Here is a 21933-nt window from a genome sequence, read left to right as displayed (position 1 = left end):
GGGATGGGCCCAGGGCATGGGGTGGGGTGGGCACCAGAATGTGCCGGGGCCAGGCCATTGGGGACAGAGCAGTAGAGGGAACAGTAGTGCAGCAAACAGCAGCAGCCAAAACATGGGTCTGTGGGACTGTGTGTCAGGAACTTCACTCCAGCACCCTGCTTTGTGCCTGGGAACCGGATAGAAAAACACGTTTGCTAGGAGACCAGGACTTTTAAAATCCATTAATTGCCAAGGTCCTTGTGTTACGACATCACTAGCTCGACAGGCCAGTGTCCAGGGGAGTTTCTGTATTAACTGTGTTGTGATTATTATAATTAATATTTATGCAAAACCAGCCATATTGGGCCAGACCCCTGCTCCCTCTGCCCAGTGTCCTGCCTCCTGCCACTGCAGCGCCTGGAGCAGCCAGAGGGAATGAGCAGAGGAGGGAATCGTCTAGTGATCCCTGCCCTATCGCCCACTCCCAGCGTCCAGCACAGAGACTGGGGAAACTCAGAACAGGCTGGCGCATCCCTGCCCACCCTGGCTCAGAGCAACTGGCAGAGCGACCCTCCGTGAACGGATCTTGCCCTTTCTGAGCCATGTTGTCACTTTGGCCTTCACCCCGCCCCCGGCAGAGCCCCGCCGGCCGACTGCGCTGCACAAGGAAACGCTGCCTTGTGTGTGGGTCAGTCTCGCTGCCTGGTCACGTCACTGGGTGCCCCTGGCTCCTGTGTGCGGTGAAGGAGAAATGACACTTCCTGACTCACGTTCTCCTCACCTGCCAGCATCCTCCAGGCCTCACGTGGCCCCAGGGGCAGGAGGGGGTGGGAGACAGGGCAGGTGACTAGGGGAAAGAGAGAGGTGAGAGGGGGATGGGGGGCAGACCCCAGGGGGCAAAAGGGCAGCAAGGAGAGAGTTGTCATCCAGGGTGGAGGGACATGAGGGGTGGGTGCCAGGAGAACAGAGATGGGCCAGGGAAGAAGCAGTCCCAAGGGAGAGAGGGGGCTGAGCAGAGGGGCAGAGATAAGCAGGGCAGAGAGCAGAGGGGCAGGCACCAGGGGGCAGAGTGGGGACAAGGAAACAGAGGAGCACAGGGGGGCAGAGAGTTGGGTGAGGAGAAGGGAGGGCACAAGGGCAGCAGAGGAAGGTGAGTGGAGGGGCAGTACCCAGAGGGGAGGGAAGGGCACCAATGGGCTAGAGAAGGAAGGAGGGGAAGGGGCAAACATCAGGGGGCTCAAAGGGGGCCAAGGGTGAGGACTTGCACCGGGCAAGCTGTGGGTAGAGACAGGCCCAGGGGAGGGGAGCACAAAGGGGCTGGCACCAGTGGTTTGGGGAGGGGGAGGGTGCAGGTGTCGGGAGGCAGATGGGAGGGGAGGGGGAGAACTAAGAGGAAGGTGGAAGGTGGAAGGGGGAGGGAGTGTGAGGGAAGGGGCAGGATGGGGGCGGGGGCAAGGGAAGGGCTCATGCTGAGGCCTAGGTGGGGCAGATACCAGGGTCTAGAGGGCACAAGGGGCGGGGGGAGGGGCAGGTGCCAGGGGCTCAGGGGTGCAGCCTGGAATGCGACAGGCATCAGGGCCAACAAGGGGCCAGGTGTGAAGCAGCCATTGGAGGTTGAAGGGGGCAAGGGAAGGGAGGGCACCAGAGGGCAGGTGCCAGGGGTCAGAAGGGGGAAGGGAGGGGCAGACAAAAGGGAGGGGGAAGAGAGGGAGGGGTGGGTGCCAGGTCAGAGGGGGTGAAAGGAGGGGGGCATGAGGAAGGCAGGGGGTGGGGCAAGTCACATGTGAGGGCACAGAGAGGCATGAGGAGAACTGGGGCAGAGGGCGGTGAGGGGGTGGGCACAGAGGAGAAGGAGGCAGGGGGCAGGCATTGGAGAGCAGTGAGAGTAGGGGGAGGCACCAGGAGGGTGTGTGGAGGGGAAGGGCAGGTGCCAGGGGGATTGAGGGATGGAGCGTATGGACAGATAGAGGGAGGGAGGGGTGGGACAGGTCTCCACTTTCCCGGCCCAGTTCCTCCATGAGGGCTCCTAGGAGGGGCAGGGAGGCAGAGGATGGGAGGGGGTGTAAACACAAGCCAATGGGCTGCTGCCAATGAGGGCAGTGGGGAGGGGAGGGGCAATTCCCCATTTCCTCCCCCTCCTATTGAGAGAAGCTGCCCTAGGGGCCAGGCCCAGTTCACACCCACGTGGCTGCACTGAGGGTTTGCACGGGGGCAGGTGCATCAGTGCAAGGGAACCCGGCTCCCACGGCCTCAGACGCTGCTGTGCCGGGGCCGCGCCCCTCCCCTCACTGAGTTATGGGTCAGTAACTGCAGGTCACTGGGGCTGGGGGTTGGACTCTGGGCTCCCAGGTGGGGCCGCCCCACTGTGCTGCAGAGCCAGTCTCATCCCCACGCTCTGCCCAGGGCCCTGGGTCGTGTTAGACCCAGGGGAGCATTTGCAGCAGCAGAGACTGAGGGACCCCACGTCAGACCCCCGGAGCCCAGCGGTTCCAGCCCCCACCTGAGGGGGGACCCACATTCCCATCCCTGCCCCGCCCCACACAGGGAAGGGACCTGGGGCTCCCAGCTGGGTCCCCGCCCCTGGGCTACAGGCTGGAAGGGAAGCGGCGGCACCTGGCTCTGTCCATGGACACTCGCCAGCAAACTCAGCCTGGGGCCAGGAGCAGTTTCACTGGGCCCCAAATCGAATTGTTCTGCCGATGAACCATCAGCACCCGATTGCCCAGCCCCTCTGCAAACCTGCCTGAGCAGCTGAGGCGCCCAGGCCCCAGTGACCGGCAGGGAGGGACTGGCCCCAGCCCCAGCCCCACGCGGTGACGGGCAGGCCGGGCTCAGGGCACCAGCTGGACACTCCAGAGCAGCTGTGAAATGTGCCCTGGCCAGGAAAATCCCCCCAGCCCTGATCTCAGCCCACAGACCCGGCTGCCAGTGGAGACTCGGCTCCAGCCTGAACTCTCTGCCCAGAGCGACGTGTCCCCTGGGCCCTGCGAGCGGCACAGACCCTCTGCCACTGCCCCGGCATCTCCTAGCACCGGCACTGGCCACAGAGCCCCTCCCAGAGCCCCCAGGGGTCAGATGACCCCGGCTAGTGACTGCCCCAGACACACACTCCCCCCCGGCTCCCCTCGCCCAGCCCTGGGGCAGACACACTGGGGGTCTCACACCGGGCTCTGCAGACATGGCAGGTTTGGCTACACAGACGGGCAGCGCGTCCCAGAGCCAGGGGAGGGGCAGACTCTGGTTGTGGGGTTTGTGCCCCAGCACTAAAGAATCCTGCAGAGCTTGGGGCTCTGTCACTGTCAATCTCACACGACCTTCTCTGCTGAGCCCCCCTAGGTATCAGGGCCTGAACTGACAAGGCCGCCCCCTGCTGTGTGCTCCCCCCCCCCAGCTCGAAGATTCGCTGCCCTGGGCCGAGCAGACAGACCCTTTGGCTATGGCTTGTGCAATAAATATGCAAATGAGGCAAAGTGTGGAATATTGCCACACCTCATTTGTATAATTAATTTTCAGCCGCTTTTTGCACAAGAGGCTTTTGCGCAAAAAGGAGTCGTCTCCACAGCTCCTTCTGGCGCAAGCCCCACTCTTGCACAAGAGCCGTTCTGCCTGAAAAATAAAGCAGACCCTCTGTTTGCCTCATTTGTCTTTTCCTAAGACTCCCCCTCTCCTTTATTTTCACAGGGCACTGCTGGGCATCCCTGGCATGTCCTCTCTCCACCACGCCCTTTGTGATCTTCACATAGATACTTGTATTTCGTTTGCTGGTTCAGAGCTCTGTGAGAACGGATTCTTCTCTCCACTCCTTCAACCTAAACTCCTCATTAGACCAGGCTTAAGTGACCATGGGTCGGGGAGCTTCATAATCAGGTTATAAAAACATCAGCTCCAGACAGGAGCAATGAATTATGGACCTACAGTGCCCAGACTCCACCAAATATGTGGGGCAAGATCTCGACCCTAGTTCTGCCTGCTGCCCCCCTCCAACACCTTCCTAGGTACATATCCTGGCCCTCCCTTCTGCCCCCAGATTTGAAAGTGCCCAGAAGTCCCCAGCTACCACCAACACTGGTAGTACAAGAGGGCTAATGGTGGCTTCCTGTCTTCCCACCTTGAGCCGCTCCCTGCCCAGGGAAATGGTCTCATTATTCAACACTGTCCCAAAGCAAAGGAGCAGAAAGCTTACAGGTGAGCTGAAGTTTTGAAAGATCACATTCAGCAGAGTTTACAGCAGTTACCTGCATGTTGTCTGGCTTTCTCCCAGCCTGAAATCAAGCAGAGAGAGAGATGAGGACTGCCCTGAGCACAGACTTGCTGAATAGAAAACAATCTCAGATAAAGTTTATGACAAGAGAAAAATATAATAGCTATTGATAACTTTTCAAATAGGGTGTGACGGGCCGTCAGCGGCCCGCACGCGGAACGGCCCGGACCGCTGGATGGAGGGCAGAGGCGCGGGCCAAACCCCTGGGACGGCGCTGGGAGGGGCCGTGGCGGAAATGGACAGCTGGGCGGCTGCAGGGGAAGCCGCCACGCCGCTGGAAGGGGGGAGCCCCAGGAGGTGTCCGGCACGGCGGACCATTGTAAAAAGGCCCACAGGTGCGCGACCAAGGCTGGCTGGTGGCCCGCCCCTGTCCTCGGGACTCTCGAGACAGCCCCCACAGCCAGCGGGCAGTCAGTCCTGGGTCCGCGGACAGCCGGGATAGGCCCCGACACCCATCGGAGGAGCAACTTGGCCGGGGCCGGACCCGTGGCTACGGCAGCCCCACGGGGCTTGGACACCGCAACCTCAAACCGGGACCACTGAACCGCGGTAGGTCGTGCAAGATGGCGGGGGTACCCGAGGGGCTAGGGAAAGGGAGGAAGCAGCCCCGGGCAGGAGCCTTCTGGCATCCTTGGGCAGATGCATTGCGGGAGGAAACACTCCCCGTCTGCCGTGCAGGGGCGATCACGAGCCCCTGCACTTAGGGCCCCGGGCTGGGATCCGGAGAGAGGGCGGGTCCAGGTCCCCCTCCCTCACCCCCACTGGCACCCAACCCCTTTTTGTGAACCTGGCCGCCATCTGGCGTGCGGACAGCAGCGGCCGGGTGGCAGAGACGGCTAGGGCCACGTCCCGTTGAGGGGTGACACTTGGGGTGTGGGCCCCTCTTTTGCCGCTGAGGTGGGACACCGTTATCGGGTTCATTGACCCCCCCCCCGTACTGTGGAGAGGGGGTGATCGCACCCACCAGCTGGGGTGTCTGACAGGGAGCCCCGGCTGGAGAGTTGGACAAGGCAGGGAGAATGGGACAAAGGGGTCTGCTGAGCCCCCCTCCCGCCCACACACCCCCACCCCTGACCTCCCACATGGGGAAAAATGTGAATGTATTTACCTGCATTTAGTAGGGCTCTTCTCCACTCTGAAAACAAACACAGAGACATGAGACCTCTCCTGAACACAGAAACGCTGAATAGGAGACAATTTTGTAGCAAGTTTTACATTAGTAATAATAATAATAAAAACAACTTACTGAGCTCACCCTGCAGTTTATCTAAAAGCAAAGGAAAGGAAAATGAGACCCACATGTTAAAAAGGAGGTATTCAATACGTTCCCACATTAAAGAGTAAACAAATTAAAATCTTCTGACTCAGAATCTAGGTTGACGGTGTAATCTACTCAGTTACAGAAAGCACAGTTCATACCTGTGCTTAAGCAAAACCAGAAGTAGAAGGGGATGAACTCCCTGGTCTAGCTAACTGGCAGGTGCCAGAGGTAATTAGAACCAATCAGGGATCATTCAGTAAACAGAAGTCTAACCTGTGTCAGATAAAGGATGAAGTGGATTGTTGGAGGACCCAATGGAATTTGAAGAGCAAACAGCCAAAGGTGCAGAAATAAATACCAAGACATTTCTCAAGCAAGACTCCAGTGGAACAACAGGTGAATCAAACTGGAGCCTGGTAGGAGGTGAGCAAGGTGATAAAATCAAAAGATCAGGAGAATGAAAGCAGGAGATGAGAAGTGAAAAAAGTACCTTGTGCAGTAATAACAGTTCTTCAAGATGTGAATCCCCGTGAGTGCTCCACTGTTGGTGACAGGTCGTCCCAGTGTGGTGAAAGGTGGCAACTGCTGCCAGGTGAACTTGGAGAGAAGCCAAGGCTAAGGCCTGATTGTTTTAAGGAGCAGATATAATCCAAAATTTAGTGTGGTGGTACTGAATGCAGGTCCAGCCGTTTGTCTGTACACCATGACGCAAATCTGCACCACTTTCGGAGGGCGGTGGAGCATGTAGTATGTTTCCTGCTATGCATCAAGACCTCCTTAACCCGATCTGAGGTTAGGAAGCCTAATTCGAACTACCTACTCTGGGTAGCCGCGGGCACGGAGTCCGAAGTACCGGGGATTTAAAAATGGCGGCGCCCGGCAAGATGCAAATGAAGCCAGGGAAATTTAAATCCCGGGCTTCATTTGCAACTTCAGATGCCTACATTAACCACCCTAGTTCGAACTAGAGTGGTAGTGTAGACATACCCTTAGAGTTCTTTGAAGGGGTTAACAAACATGCAGACCAGGGGGATCCAGCAGATATAGTATAGTTAGATTTTTCAGAAAGCCTTTGACAAAGTCCCTCACCAAAGGCTCTTGTGTAAATTACATGACCATGGGATAAGAGAGAAAGTCCTTTCTTGGATTGCGAACTGGTTAAAAAACAGGAAACAAAGGGTAGGAATAAATGGTAAATTTTCAGAATGGAGAGGGGTAACTAGTGGTGTCCCCCAAGAGTCAGTCCTAGGACCAATCCTGTTCAATTTATTGATAAATGACCTAGAGAAAGGGGCAAGCAGTGAGGTAGTAAAGTTTGCGGATTATCCTAAACTGTTCAAGATAGTCAAGACAGAAGCAGACTGTGAAGACCTTCAAAAAGATCTCACAAAACTAAGTGATTGGGTAACAAAATGGCAAATGAAGTTTAATGTGCATAAGTGTAAAGTAATGCACGTTGGAAAAAATAACCCCAACTATATATATATATAGTATGATGGGGGCTAATTTGGCTACAACAAATCAGGAAAGAGATCTTGGAGTTATCATGGATAGTTCTCTGAAAACGTCCACACAGTGTGCTGCGGCGATCAAAAAGGCAAATAGGATGTTAGGAATTATTAAGAAAGGGATAGAAAATATGATACAGAATATCTTACTGCCCCTGTTTAAAACTATGGTTCACCCACATATTGAACACTGTGTACGGATGTGGTCTCCTCACCTCAAAAAAGATATTTTGGCCTTGAAAAGGGTTCAGAAAAGGGCAACTAAAAAGATTAGGGGGTGGAACAGGTCCCATATGAAGCGAGGCTAAAGTGACTGGGACTTTTCAGTTTGGAAAAGAAGAGACTGGGGGGGGGGGGCGGTATGATAGAGGTCTATAAAATCATGAGTGGTGTGGAGAGGGTGAATAAAGAAAAGTTCTTCATTAGTTCCCATAATATAAGGACTAGAGGACACCAAATGAAATTAATGGGTAGCAGATTTAAAACTAATAAGTGAAAGTTCTTCTTCACACAGCGCATAGTCAACCTGTGGAACTCCTTGCCAGAGGAGGCTGTAAAGGCTAGGACTAGAACAGAGTTTAAAGAGAAGCTAGATAAATTCATGGAGGTTAAGTCCATAAAAGGCTATTAGCCAGGGGATAAAATGGTGTCCCTGGCCTCTGTTTGTCAGAGGCTGGAGAGAGATGGCACGAGACAAATCACTTGATCATTGTCTTCGGTCCACCCCCTCTGGGGCACTTGGTGGTGGCCACTGTTGGCAGACAGGATACTGGGCTAGAAGGACCTTTGGTCTTACCTAGTACGGCCGTTCTTATGTATCGGCTGAGACATTGTTGATGCTGGGTAAGTATGATGCTACCAGTGTCACCTTGTGAATTGCCTTGATGCACAGGGAATGGGATTGGACACCTCCCTCGTGATTTATGTAATGTGAAAGAAAGATGTGGAGAAATTGGAAAGGGTACAGAGAAGAGCGACAAGAATGATTAAAGGTCTAGAGAACATGACCTATGAAGCCAGGCTTCATGAACTGGGCTTGTTTAGTTTGGAAAAAAGAAGATTAAGGGGGGACATGATAGCGGTTTTCAAATATCTAAAAGGGTGTCACAAGGAGGAAGGAGAAAATTTGTTCCTCTTGGTTTCTGAGGACAGGACAAGGAGTAATGGGCTTAAAGTGCAGCAGGGGAGGTTTAGATTGGACATTTGGGAAAAATTCCTAACTGGCAGGGTGGTCAAATATTGGAATAAATTGCCAAGGGAGGTGGTGGAATCTCCCTCTCTGGAGATATTTAAGAACAGGTTAGATAGACATCTGTCAGGGATGGTGTAGACGGAGCTTGGTCCTGCCTTGAGGGCGGGGGGCTGGACTCGATGACCTCTCGAGGTCCCTTCCAGTCCTATTATTCTATGATTCTATGTTGTCATCATATTGTCGGTAAGTATCCTGACTGTATTTTGAATGTGCGTGGAGAAGTGCTTATGTAACCCACACACCTAGTGTGGTTACGCAGTACTGCAAGTATCCTGACTGTATTTTGAATGCGTGTGGAGAAGTGCTTGTACATACTGACGACTGCTCTCCGTTCTAAGAGACTGATGTGGAACAAGGTTTCTTTGGTGGACCATCAGCCCAGTGACCATCCAAATGCTCTCCCCATCCAAGTATGGAGGCCAGCCAGTGCAGTCGTGCATGAGAAACCATGTTTGTTGTGGCTGCCATGAGCTGGACACAGGTAAGTACTTGTACTGTAGGCTCATGGTGACCATTGCTATGAAGTCCTGTATTGCCTGGAACCTCTGCAATGGTGGGTATCACTGTGCTGAGGTACAGTCTAAGCAGGCACTTGTACATTTCAAGGACTGAGCAGGACATAGAGGAGATTTTTGATCACTGCTGTGGAGGCAGGAAAAGGGAATAAGGGAATTTGTGTGCAGCCATCTTGGTCTTGTTAACAAGAGAGCAAGAGTCAGGCTAAGTCTGTGGCCTGACAACGCGAGATCTGTAATTAGACGCTGCCTTCGCCTCTCGCCTCCATACGGAGATAAGGATAGAACGCTGACTCTGGTAGGGACCTTGAGATAAGGAGCATCTGGGTGGAACTAAATAACTGTTAGCCATTGGTGTTTGTAATGGGAAGGAGACTAATTGTTATTGTTGTTATATCTAATGGACAGTATATAAACTGCTTCATAATTGCTTGTATTCAAAGATCTGCCTGGGGGGGGGGGAACTCCCGCCCAGTCCAAACCAGTTTTTCCCTTGCTGCAGCTCATAATAAAACTGCCTCTGGCTACTTGTTGCTTACAAACACAGCGAGGACAATGTTTTCTTCCACTCTGATGATGAGGCCCAGGGATTTGAATATTTTCCATGTTGCATTCATGGATTCAAAAGTTTCTGGGAAGGAAGAGCCTTTTATTAGGCAGTCATTGAGGTACGGGAATATGTTAATTCCCTTGCTCCATAAGTAATCTGCAATGACAGCAAGCAGTTTGGAAAATACTCTGGGTGCAGAAGACAGGCTGAAGAGTAGGACAAGATATTGGAAATGTTCTGTAGCTACCGTGTATCTTAGGAAACGTCTGTGAGCAGGGTGGATTGTGATGTGGAAATAGGCATCTTGTAGGTTGAGGGCTGCAAATCAGTCCCTCCCATCTAGTGCAGGGATAATAGAAGCCAAAGTCACCGTTTTGAACCGGTGTTTGCAAAGATATCAATTGAGTCTATGGAGGTCGAGAATGGGTCTCCAACTGTCTGTCCTTTTTTTGTGTGAGAAAGTAGTGGGAATAGAAGCCTCTGCCCCTGAACTCATCCAGTACCCTCTTCTGCCCCCATGGAGAGGAAGCGTTGGACCTCTTGTTTTAATAGGGCCTTGTGAGAAGGCACCGTGAAGAGGGACAGGCAGGGGGGAGAGGGTAGGGAAAGGGATGTAAACGGAATTGTGTAGCCCAGTGGTTCCCAACCTTTTTGAGCATATGGACCCCTTTTCAATCTATTAAAATTTCACACAACCCCTCCTCCCCCTCGTTGAGAGAAAAGAAAAAGATAAAGGAAAAAAAGAAAAGAAAATGAAAAGGAAAGAAAAAGAAAAGAAGTAAGGATCTAAACATTTAAAACTTTCCACGGACCCCCTGAAGTACTGTCACAGACCACCACGGGTTTGCGGACCACAGGTAGGGAACCACTGGTGTAGCCTGATGCTCTGAGCTCGAGGATTCAGTGGTCGGTTGTGATGACAGCCCATCGATGATAGAATGGTTTTAAGCAGTAATGAAAAAGAAGGAACCTGGTCTTGGCGTGGACAGGTGAGCGGGAGATCTTGCATGCCCTCGACTAATGCATCAAACCTATTGCTTATTGTTCTGCTCGTTGGACATCAAATTATTTTGTGGATGCCTCCTTTGAGGGTGTTGTCTCACATGGGATTGGTTGAATCCCCTGTTCTGATATCTGGGGTATGCAAATTCATGGTGCCTTTGGTATGGCACATACTGTTTTTGTTGATTGGGGTCATGTACATGCCCCCAATCTTTACTCGTATGGAGGACCTCACTGGTCCTTTCGGTGAATAACTTTGTCTGTTGAACGGGAGGTCCTCTACTTTGGACTGTAGCTGATTGTAACCAGGATACTCTTCCACTGATTTGGCAGTAGATTGTGCTGCTGTGTCTGCAACATCAAGAGCCATTTGTCAGGCTGTCCGTGTGGCAGCACAGTGCTTCTGTCCTATGATTTCAAAGATTGGTGTTTTGTTATCTGTTAAATGTTCACTGAGAACAGTGAGCTTATTATAATTGTTGAAATCATGATTTCTTAAGAGAGCTGCATAGTTAGCAATGCTCAGTGATAAGGTTGATGAGGGATAGATCTTTCTACCAAAAAGATCTAAGCATTTGCTCTCTTTGCCTGCTGTGGCATTCTTGTATGGTGGCACTTTAGCCCCTGGTTGTGCTATGTCGACCACCAGGGAATTTGTCTGGGGATGAGAAAAAAGAAAGTTCGTGCCCTTGGCAGGGATGAAATTCTTTTTATTGGCCCTTTTGTTAGTAGGTGAGATGGAGAGTGGGATTTGCCATTTTTCATTGGCCACCTCCATAATGGCCTAATTGATGGAAAGTGCAATTTTTGCCCTTTGGAAAGGTTTCAAGCTGTCGTCTTGTTAGTCTTACAGCAGGCCTTAGATGGTGCCAGTGGTTTACTCAGTGCTGGCGGTGCTGTAGTAAGAGGTTGTAGTTCAGGCTCCCGGGATTTTGTTGGTTATGTTCATAGCATTTTCTGATGCAGTCCAAAAATCCAGTGGGAGAGTCTCTCAGATGATATATCCCTTCCCTTATTATGTTCTGCCAGTAGAATAAACAGTTTAGGTCAGGGTGGGCAATAATTTTTTGCCAGGGGCCACTTTGGAAATTTTTGAAGTGGTCCTGGGCTGCACTGGAAGGGGTGGAGCATCAAGTGGAAGGGGGTGGGGCCAAGGTATTTCCAGGTTCCCCACCCCCAATAAAGATTGGCCTGTGCCCGCACCCTAAGTTCCTTCTATGAGGCATGCCCCAGGCGTGGAAGGAGACTTCCTGCACCCCTCTACCCCAAGGCCATTTAGGGTCTGGGGGTGGGGAAGTGCACAAAGCCTCCTCCCACCCTGCCAGGAGCATGTGGTGCTTTGAAGCACCAGGCACTGCTCACGGGGTGGGGGCAGAGCGGAGAAGGTCTCCTGCCCTTGGTCTCCTGCCCCCCAGACTCTAATTGGCCTGGAGGGGGAGCAGCAGGGCCTCCGTGGGCTGGATCTACCCACTCGGCAACCCGGATCCAGCCCACAGAAGCCCTTTTGCCCGTCCCTTGTCTAGGTGAGGATCTGAAGGGCTTTGCTCTAGGTATATAAAAGGAAAGTGCCCTGCGGAAGTTGAGGGGATGCAGTTTTGCTTCAAACTGATTGGTGTGAGGGTTGGGAAAATATACTGGGAGCTGAATGGTCTGATGTATATGGAAAAAAGAGTGTATCTTAGGTAGGAATTCGGGATGAGTAAGTAGGGCCGTGGTCCCCAACACGGTGCCTGCGGGCGCCATGGCGCCCGCGGGGCATTTCAATGCGCCCGCCAGGTGCTCGGGGCTGGCCTGGCCCCGGGCACATGGCGCACGGGCGCTTGCAGGGAGAGCGCCGGGCGCGCAGCACTCGGCGGGAGGCGGCGGGGGGGAGCGCTGGCTCCGGGCGCTCGGCACTTGGTGGGAGGGAGGGGGAGCGCCGGCTCCGGGCGTGCGGCCCTTGAAGAGGGCCCTGCCCCCGGGCGTGCAGGTATGGGGGGCCCCGCCCCCGGGCGCGCAGCTAGGTGGGGCCCCGCCCCCGGGCGCGTGGATGGAGGGGTGCCCCCGGGCCCCGCCCCCTGGCGCCCGGCGGGCAAACGGCCACGCCCCCTGGCGCCCGACAACCTAAAAAGGTTGGGGACCACTGACGTAGGGTTACCTTGTCTGAAAAAATGGTATTTGGGGGTCAGCCATTAGCGCCACTATTTCTCCCACACACCTGGCGGAAGTAACGGCCACTAGAAAGGCAGTCTTCACCAAAAAGTAAAGCAGGGAGCATGTGGCCATGGGTTTGAATGATCATTTAGTAAATGTGTTAAGAACCAAGTGCAAATCCCATGGCTCAGCTGTGGGAGTCACGTCGGGGTGCAGGGCCTGGAGGCCCTTCAGGAACCATTTCATCACTGGATGGACTAATCTGGTAGCATCGTCTATTTTTGTGTGGAAAGTTGTGATCCCTGCCAGGTGGACCTTAATGGCACTCCTGGAAAGATGTGATTATTTTAAGTGCAGGAGATATTGGAGGGAGGAAGGTAACGGGACCACCTCAAGTGGAATGTTACGTGATGTGGCCCATCTGACAAATTCTGTCCATTTGTGGGCATATGCATTTTTTGAGTAGACGTAGCCCTGCTATGTAGTAGCACATTCTGTACTTGTTCCAAGCACTGGCGCTCTAACTCTGAAACGGTCTCTCTGAGGATAGTCCCAGTGACAGTAGATTGTTGACAGCGCTGTCACTCATCGGTCACTCTTGCTTTTGAAGTAGGGTTCTGCTGAGTGTGTAGGCGGTGGTATTTAAAATACCTGGGAGGTAGTATGTACTGATAGTAATCCTGTGTTTGAGGCACCTTTTCCAGAGAGCAATAGCTTCTGTACACAGCAACTGGACCACAAACATTTCATTCATGTTTTACAAACTCATGTGGCTATACTATACTTCAGAGTCCTAGAGTAACGGATTATTTTCAAGCATTTACAATTTGGAAAGCTTGGAATTCCTTATGAAATTTGAGCCCAATTATTCAACACATTTAGGAACCTAACTGATTTTAATGAGCGAGTTCACTGAACAAACATCTATAACAACCTAGCCACTAGAGCTTTGTCCTGCTTCCTTATCTCTCGTGCATTCTCGTCGGATTTGCCAAGAGCGCCAAGGGTCCAAACAGTGGTATTCCTGAACCTCAGATTATCAGCATTATTGTTTTGGTGGAATGTGCATTTAGTGCTTGAACCTACATGCATTGAAATCAATGGAAAATATTTACTCTTTTAAGATTAAAATACTCCCCACAAAATAATACACAAATTAAAAAACACCTTTATAAGGGGACATAATTATACAAAAGGTTTCCCCATTGGAGGAAAGAACACAACACTTACCAATTTTTCTATCCCGATCAACTAAAAAAATAAACAGAAATAAAGATAAGTTGTTGTTAGGAGCATTTTCTCATTTTTGCATGGCTGTCTGACTTCTGGGAACGTTAAGCACTGATTGTCTACAATTTATGGGTCTTCGATGGGTTTCTTGCTGTCAACACTAAGAGTAGAAGGTTTTTACTTTCTCCATCTTTTACGTTCTGCTCTACACTACTGTCAATACTCAAGTTTAGGCAGAGGCTTCATTGCTATTCAAACCCCAATTTTCTACTGCATCTCACTTTTCCAGATCACACCTACGGGGACAGCATTTATGAGACTAGGTCTCATCCCAGATTTTTGTAACAATAAATTCAACCACAAACTGCTCTCCTAATACAAATCACACCCAACATTCACCTGCCAAAGGAGGAAGAAGGGCCTTTCCTCATTCCCTAAGCCCGCTGGCATGGAGCAGGAAATAACTGAATAGATGGGGCGGGAGGAGGCAGAAGAGGATGGGGAGCACACAGGGGTTTGGCTACTCTGCTTCTGCCTCCTCCACATGCTCCAGTCAATTTATTTGATCCAGTTCCAGGGGAGAAGTCCTTGGTGCCTATTAATGGGCTGACGCAGATCACTGTCTCCCGGATCAAAGGATGAACTTAGCAACCTTGCAGCAGGCGAATATAATTCACCAGGTTCAGTCTCCTCTGGATTTATTTTTAAAATTAAATTAAATAACGGCTCCCGAAATAAAGGTACACGTGGCCTGTAACATGATCCAATTCTGACCAAACTATTTACTTGTCAGAAGAGTGGAAGGATATTGGGCCACAGAGTCCTTCTGGCTTCCCGCTTCATGTTGCCTCCAGCACACGGTGAATTTCACCCTCACAGAAGATACATTTTAAAGATTTGTGGCTTCCCATTACCTCCATACTGAATTGTTATCAGTTCATTATGTCTGGCATGTCTTGTGATTTTAAACTTATTGTTGTCTTCTTAATTACTGTTAATTATAAACATTAATTAAACCAGTAAACTACCTCAAATCAAAGCTCAATTAACAGAAAATTTGAACGAAATATTTTCAAGATATCTCACTCATCACAGTAAATAAAGCAAATAGAGATAAACAAACAGTGATTTTGAATATTTTTAGTGAATGGAGATTTCACAATTTCAGATTTCAGAAATTCTAGAACTTTGAAAATGATTAAATATTTTATTAAATTTGTGTCTACTCTAAGCTGAAGTATCAAAATAGAATAGATTATTTTCAAAATAGCATAGATTTATCATTCTAAAAATGTTGAGTTCCCTGTGAAATTATGGCCAGAATTTCAAGCTATTTAACGTCCTTACTCCCACTGATTTCAATTGGCATTAGGTGTTCAAATACCTTTAATAAACTAGCCCTTCTATCCCAGAACTGCTTCTTTGCTCATTACGTGTTTTCACTCACTTTGCTGGGAGCTTTAGGTGTGAACAGAATGCAACATCAAGACTTAAAATTATCCGTCCAATAAAAGATCTTATCCTGTACCCCTACTCGTCCCTCCCTCCCTCCCCCCAACCAGCACGCTCTATAAACCGGCATTTCTGATCTACTTTGATATGCTGGTTATAATGCAGTTGTTGAGCAGCCAGCAGGGATTGGGACCTTGAAATATCCTGCCATTAAAGTCTTCTGTCTGAAAACTCTCCAAGATCAAAGATTCCGTGGCCCTGGATTGGTATTGCTGCCAGCAACAAATGCAAAAACCCTTTGAAAATCCAGGAAGACACATTTGGAAATTCTTCCTGTGGGCTACCCTCAGGCTCTTTAACCCTCCCTCTGGAGAGAGCTTGGAAAACTGATCCCTCCTATTATTTTGGCTTTGCAGTCTTAGGTATGTGCACACAGAATCTCCTGCCTTCTAGGACACAGGAGTAAGATCATGGTCTTAAAGCTATTTCCATTAACAACAACAGAGAGAAAACATTCTTGCTGAAACACTGCTTGGTTTCTACGTGTTACAGAGTAATGAGAGAAAAAAGTGTGTGGGGGGGGGGGGGAGAGAAATCACAGAGAATTGTTTCCCTGAGATTCCTTTAGGAAAGTTATAGTGTCTGATTCGGTCTGACTAAACCTTTCTTGTTCTACTCACATACCTACTGTTCCAAAATTTAGTCCTTCCCTAGACATGGATGTCACTGAACCCTCCATTCCCTGCTCCCTGGCTCAATTCATGTTTGACAAGGTCTGCTCTGGTCACACAAAGACAGGAAAAGGAAGGTCACTGCTTCCAATTAAAAGATTCCACACTCTATTTCCATTGGCTCTTCTGGCCTCCTGCCGACTCACTTCCTGCTTCTGTAGCATACCTGGAGATTTTCTAGGACCCATTGTCTATGGCATTAACACTTACAGGCAAGACAATTAGGGTTATGTTTCAAGAGTTAATCACTGTGAAAAGACTTAATTAACTGAATGGCTGGAACACCCAGAAAAGATTATTATCCCTCCCATTCGTGACAGACAGTTAAAGTGTTTGCTGTACTATTCTGTTAGTGATACAACTTATGCATTTAGTGTTTGATCCTACACTCACTGGTAAGAGGCCTGGCTCTAAGGTCATATCTACATTATGCAGAAGATCGATGTGGATGAGGAGACATCCGAGAGAGATAGGGAAACCACGTTTGATGGGCCCATAAGGAGGCTATAAATATTACTACTGCCCTGTTCCTGTTGATCTTCTCAAGGACTCTCTGGATTAGTGAGGTTGGGGAAAGGCATATAATAGGGGGAAGTCTCAATTGAGGAGAAAGGCAACTCCCAGCAATCCTAGCCCCACTCCAGCCTTGGAGAAGTACTGAGGGCCTTTGGCTTTCTCATGTGAAGAAAAGAGAAACCCCCCATAGCAGAAGATGGGCTGAAGAAAGTGATGGTGCAGTCCCCAATCGTGGTCTATCACAAAATGTCTGCTCAGTGTATCAGCTGAGACATTGTTGATGCCAGGTAAGTATGATGCTACCAGTGTCACCTTGTGGTGGATGCACCAATTCCATAGGTGAATTGCCTTGGTGCACAGGGAATGGGATCGGGCACCTCCCTGACGATTTATGTAATACATTGTCTTCATATTGTTGGTAAGTATCCTGACTGTGTTTTGAATGCGTGTAGAGAAGTGGTTGTACATGCTGAATACTGCTCTCAGTTCTAAGAAACCGATGTGAAACACGGTTTCTTTGGTCGACCACCGGCCCTGTACAAGGTGACCATCCAAATGCGCTCTCCATCAAAGTAGGGAGGTATCTGTATGGCGGACTGATCTCGGTGGAAGGGTACTCCTGTTGGTAAGTTATGTGGGTCGGTCCAACACTTGAGGGACATGACCACCATTCACTTGTTTGTGGATATTGTGCCTGGATGGTATGTATATGGAGGACAGCCAGTGCAATCGTGCATGAAACATGGGGACCAATGTCTCCTATAAGTTGGTGAGTGATTATATCGTGTAGCCCAATGGGGTGGGTGATCATAGTAGTATCTACATCTACGATGCTCACAGTAGGATCTTGTGGGAGAAGAGTGTCTAGAGGAAAGGGTACTCCTACAATTGTCATGACAGACAGCGTGTGCTGATAATGTGGGAGATCTAGGGGATCTCACTGATCCTCCAGAGGAAGGAGGAGATAGTGATATCTGTCGAGGTGCTAGAACTCGAGATAAGTGGTGCGGCACTGGGGAGAGAGAGGAGATCGATCTGTAATATCTCCTGTCAGGGTAGGTAACACCACACACTGGTGCCAGTGAAGATGGTGCCAGTGGCGATGGAGAAGACAGAGCTGGAAAAAAGGTTGCTAGTTATGGATTAAGTAGGAGATGCAACTGTTTTTTTGTTAGTCTTATAGCAGGCCTTAGATGGTGCCAGCGGTTTACTCAGTGCTGGCGGTGCTGTAGTAAGAGGTTGTAGTTCAGGCTCCCGAGATTTTGTTGGTTATGTTCATAGCATATTCTGATGCAGTCCAAAAATCCAGTGGGAGAGTCTCAGATGATATATCCCTTCCCTTATTATGTTCTGCCAGTGGAATAAAAAGTTTAGGTCCGGGTGGGCAATAATTTTTTTCTGGGGGCCACTTCAGGCTGCACAAGAAGGGGCGGGGCATCAAACGGAAGGGGGCGGGGCCAAGGTATTTCCAGGTTCTCCACTCCTGACAATGATTGACCTGGGGGTGAGGGAGTGCTTTTTCCCCCACCCCACGTTCCTTCTAGGGGTCCATGCCCCAGGCGTGGGAGGAGACTTCCTGCACCCCCTTGCCCTCAGGCCAATTAGGGCCAATTAGTGTCTCAGGGTGGGGAAGTGCGGGAAGCCTTCTCCCACCCTAATTGGTCTGGGGGCGGGGGAGCAGCAGGGCCTCCATGGGCTGGATCTACCCACTCGGCAGCCCGGATCCAGCCCACAGAGGCCCTTTTGCCCATCCCTTGTCTAGGTGAGGATCTGAAGGGCTTTGCTCTAGGTATATAAAAGGAAAGTGCCCTGCGGATGTTGAGGGGATGCATTTTTGCTGCTAACTGATTGGTGTGAGGGTTGGGAAAATATACTGGGAGCTGAATGGTCTGATGTATATGGAAAGAAGAGTGACTCTTAGGTAGGAATTTGGGATGAGTACGTAGGGTTACCTTGTCTTTGAGAGAATGATATCTGGGGGGTCAGCCATTAGTGCCACTATTTCTCCCACACACCTGGAGGAAGAAACGACCACTAGAAAGGCAGTCTTCATCAAAAAGTAAAGCAGGGAGCATGTGGCCATGGGCTTGAATGGTCATTTAGTAAATGTGTTAAGAACCAAGCGCAAATCTCATGGCTCAGTTGTGGAAGCTACATCGCGGTATAGGGCCTGGAGACCCTTCAGGAACCATTTCATCACTGGATGAACTAAGCTGGTAGCATCGTCTATTTTTATATGGAAAGTTGATATTGCTGAGAGATGCCAGGTGGACCTTAATCGCGCTCCTGGAAAGATGGGATTGTTTTAAGTGCAGGAGATATTGGAGGGAGGAAGGTAACGGGGCCACCTCAGGTGGAATGTTACATGATGTGGCCCATCTGACAAATTGTGTCCATTTGTGGGCATATGGTTTTTGAGTAGACTTAGCCTTGCTATGCAGTGGTACATTCTGTACTTGTTCCAAGCACTGGCGCTCTAACTCTGAAAGCCATCTAGATACCAGGCTTTGAGGTGAAGCCTGGGTAATTGGGGAGGCTGAATTTGGAGCCCTGTTTGGTATAATAGGTTCGGGCTCTGCGGTAGAGCGATTGGGGGAAATATGGCCATCCAGTTGAGGAAGGACTGCTTGGGCCAAGAAGGGGCTAGAAGTATGATCTTTGCTCTGTCCGTTCTTATTCTGTGTATTGTACTGTGGAGAAAGGGAATGGGGGGATAGGGGTGGCATGGAGTAAATGATGGCTCTTTTTGAATATTGAGCACCTCCCGGGGATCCTTTTCCTATGCCTGCTCTGAAGCAACCCAGGGGGCACTTCTTGTTGGGGTTTGTGGTGAAAAGGTCTCTCTGAGGATAGCCCCAGTGACAGAAGATCGTTGACAGTACTGTCACTCATCGGTCACTCTGCTCTTGAGGTAGGGTTCTGCTGAGAGCATAGGCGGTGGTATTTAAAATGCCTGGGAAGTCACATGTACTGATAATAATCCTGTGTTTGAGGCACATTTTCCAGGGGGCAATAGCTTCTGTACATAGGACATGGAAGCGTGCACTGCCCTGCCTATATATATAGAACATGCATGCATTGCTGTTGATGTAGGCTGACAAGTCTGCCCAAGTAATACTGGTAGGAAGTGATGGCATGCAAGCCTGATCACTCTGAGTTCCAGGACATTTATATAGAGAATCCTCTCTGTTGGAAGTCATATGCTAAGTAACACCATGTAGTTCACTAACCTAAATTATAGGGTGGATGAATGTAGACTTTCCTCTGGAATACATCTAAGCTCTTGCTTTCTTTGTCAGCTGGGGCTGAATGAGGTTGTTGTTGTTTACTCCTCTGATGTGCTGCTTTCACCATCAAAGAATTGGGGGGGGGGAGTGTAAAGAGGAATTTGGATGACTTAGGAGGAACACAGTGCTTTCTATTCACTCACTTACACATAGGTGGAATGGTGACTGGGGTCTGCCAGATCATTTTTATGGGGTCCAAGACTGACAAATTTATGGGTCAGGTGATTTTCACCAATAGGGCTGTTTGGAGGATGTCAGTGAGCTTGTGTTGAGTTTCTGTGACTTCCTCCATGGCCATGTTCAGGTCAGCTGCCATTCTTTTAAACTGGTCCTGAAAAGTAGTGAAATCATCAGCTGGTAGTGGTGGCATCACTGTCTCATCGGGAGAAGATGATGAATTTGTGTCTGGAGATATATCCAGTCTTGATTCACAAGATTGTGGGTCCTGCACCACTTCCTCCATTCTTTGTGGTGATGGAGATTGCGGTGGGGGATAGGGGGAACAGGTTGTGTGTTTTGCTTATTGGTATGTTTATTTCTAAAATTGTAGGCTCCAATATTGCCAATGTATAGAGTATGGCATGGGTTGTGGCAACCATGAGTATGGTCCCTGTGATGGGGCATCAGGACCCCGCACCCATTTCAAGGACCCAGGGGGAGGGTCCGTGCCAGAATGCCACATGGCTGCCGGCTTGGAGCTGGTAGAAGAGGCGGCCAGCATGGGCAGGGGAGGAGGTGCGCAGCTGGCGGCTCTGAGCCCTGGCACCTGTGCCGAGCATGGGGCAGGTGCGGGGACGCTGGAGGCTGTGCCTGATAGTGCAGGGCAGGCCTGCAGGAAAGGACATGAATGGGCAAGAAAGGAGGGCCTGGCCCATAAAAAGGGGGAGTTGAGAGTAAAAGGGGGGTGGGAATGAAGAGAATCAGCGTTGGAAGGTGTGAGCAAGGAAGCAACCTGGGGCTACAGAGAGAGTGGGGAAGAAGGCTCCCCAGAGTGAGAATCACGGGGGAGGAAACGACGCAGGGCGGAGCTGTTGGTGGGCTGCCGAGTTGAGGCTGTTGGTGCCCCATCAGCCAGGTTGGGGAGAAGGCTCCCCGCCCTTAGGGCCCTGAGTTGGGACTTGGAGAGAGGGTGGTCCTGAGTCCCCCTTCCCCGTAGGGAATTCTATGGCGCTCTGTGAACAATCCTTGAGTTTGTGAAGTAAAAAAGGGAGTGAGGTGCGGCCCCTGGGTAGGACCGGCCCACTCAGAGTCCCCAATGTGGGATAGCGCTGCCCAAAGGGGATCTAAAGGTAGGATGAGTGGATGCTGCAGAGACCTCTGTGCCAGGTGACAAATGTGAAGCCCCCACAATCATCATTTTTGTTGCTGGATAGCTCCATGGGCTACCTGCAATGTTTTGGTACCACTGTGGCAAGTGAAGTTCTGGTGCCAAGGAATTGAGAATTAAAAGTGGAAGAGACCAGGTGCAGGTCTTTCTGATGTAGGTACCTCGGTGCCAGGGTAGACAGTGCTGTTGGAATCTGAACCATAGCCGGTACCAGTTCCAGGGGTGTAGTTGTTGGTGCGGATGTCTGCTCCAGTGCCACAGTGGTCACAGTATCGACAGGTGTTACCACAGCACTGTCATCCGGTGCAGATGATTGTTTCGGTGCCTTGTTGGCAGTTCTCTGCACCAACATGGTGACATCCTGGTTGCTCAGTACTGTGCTGGTCCCTGAGCTGTGTGAGGCAGGCATGGTCAGGCCTGTTGCCTCAGTACGGCTTCTGTGCACACCATGTTTGGAAACATTGTGATCAGTGCTGGAGATGCCTGGTGCATCGTATATGCTGATGTATGGTACCATTTGGGCCCTAAGTGCCGATTTTGTACTTGTGCACTGTTTGGGTGACTGAGGTTTAAGAGGCAAAAGAGGCGTGTTTCCTGGGGGACTTTTTTTTCTTATCGATTTGAGATTTATCAACCCTCTGGATCAGAGGCTGAGTGCTGGGACTTCTCCAGCATGATCATTTTTAGTTGGAGATGCCTATCTCTGCGGGTTTGTACTTTAAGCTTAGCACAATGATAGCAGTCCTGCTGGACATGGGATTCCCCTAGGCATTGGACACATTTTGAATGAAATACAGGCATGGTGTTATTGCAGCTTGAACAGCATCATTAGTTAGAACCTATGTAGTCTGAATAACAGCAGGAAAAAGATACCAACTTCGGGAAGGAATTTTTTTTTTCCAGGAGAGCAAACTTGGATCAAACGGGAA

The 21933-nt window shown here is 50.3% G+C and overlaps 1 protein-coding gene across 1 annotated transcript in view; it reads right to left on the bottom strand.

Annotated features, from left to right (window-relative positions):
- LOC149522384 (butyrophilin subfamily 1 member A1-like) overlaps positions 1-21933 on the bottom strand; it is a 62151-nt gene that overhangs the window by 5538 nt on the left and 34680 nt on the right. Inside the window, exons 7-9 of the mRNA XM_089771082.1 lie at positions 5487-5507; positions 5349-5375; positions 4215-4241 (exon numbers count right to left, since the gene is read on the bottom strand). Coding sequence (XP_089627208.1) covers positions 4215-4241; positions 5349-5375; positions 5487-5507 — 75 coding nt within the window. The remainder of the gene's footprint in view (positions 1-4214; positions 4242-5348; positions 5376-5486; positions 5508-21933) is intronic.

The sequence above is a fragment of the Pelodiscus sinensis genome, chromosome 19, assembly GCF_052426305.1.
Source record: "Pelodiscus sinensis isolate ZL-2025 chromosome 19, ASM5242630v1, whole genome shotgun sequence".
Classification (NCBI taxonomy): Eukaryota; Metazoa; Chordata; order Testudines; family Trionychidae; genus Pelodiscus; species Pelodiscus sinensis.
The sequence above is the reverse complement of the archived record's forward strand: the minus strand, read 5'-3'. Positions and strand labels throughout refer to the sequence as shown.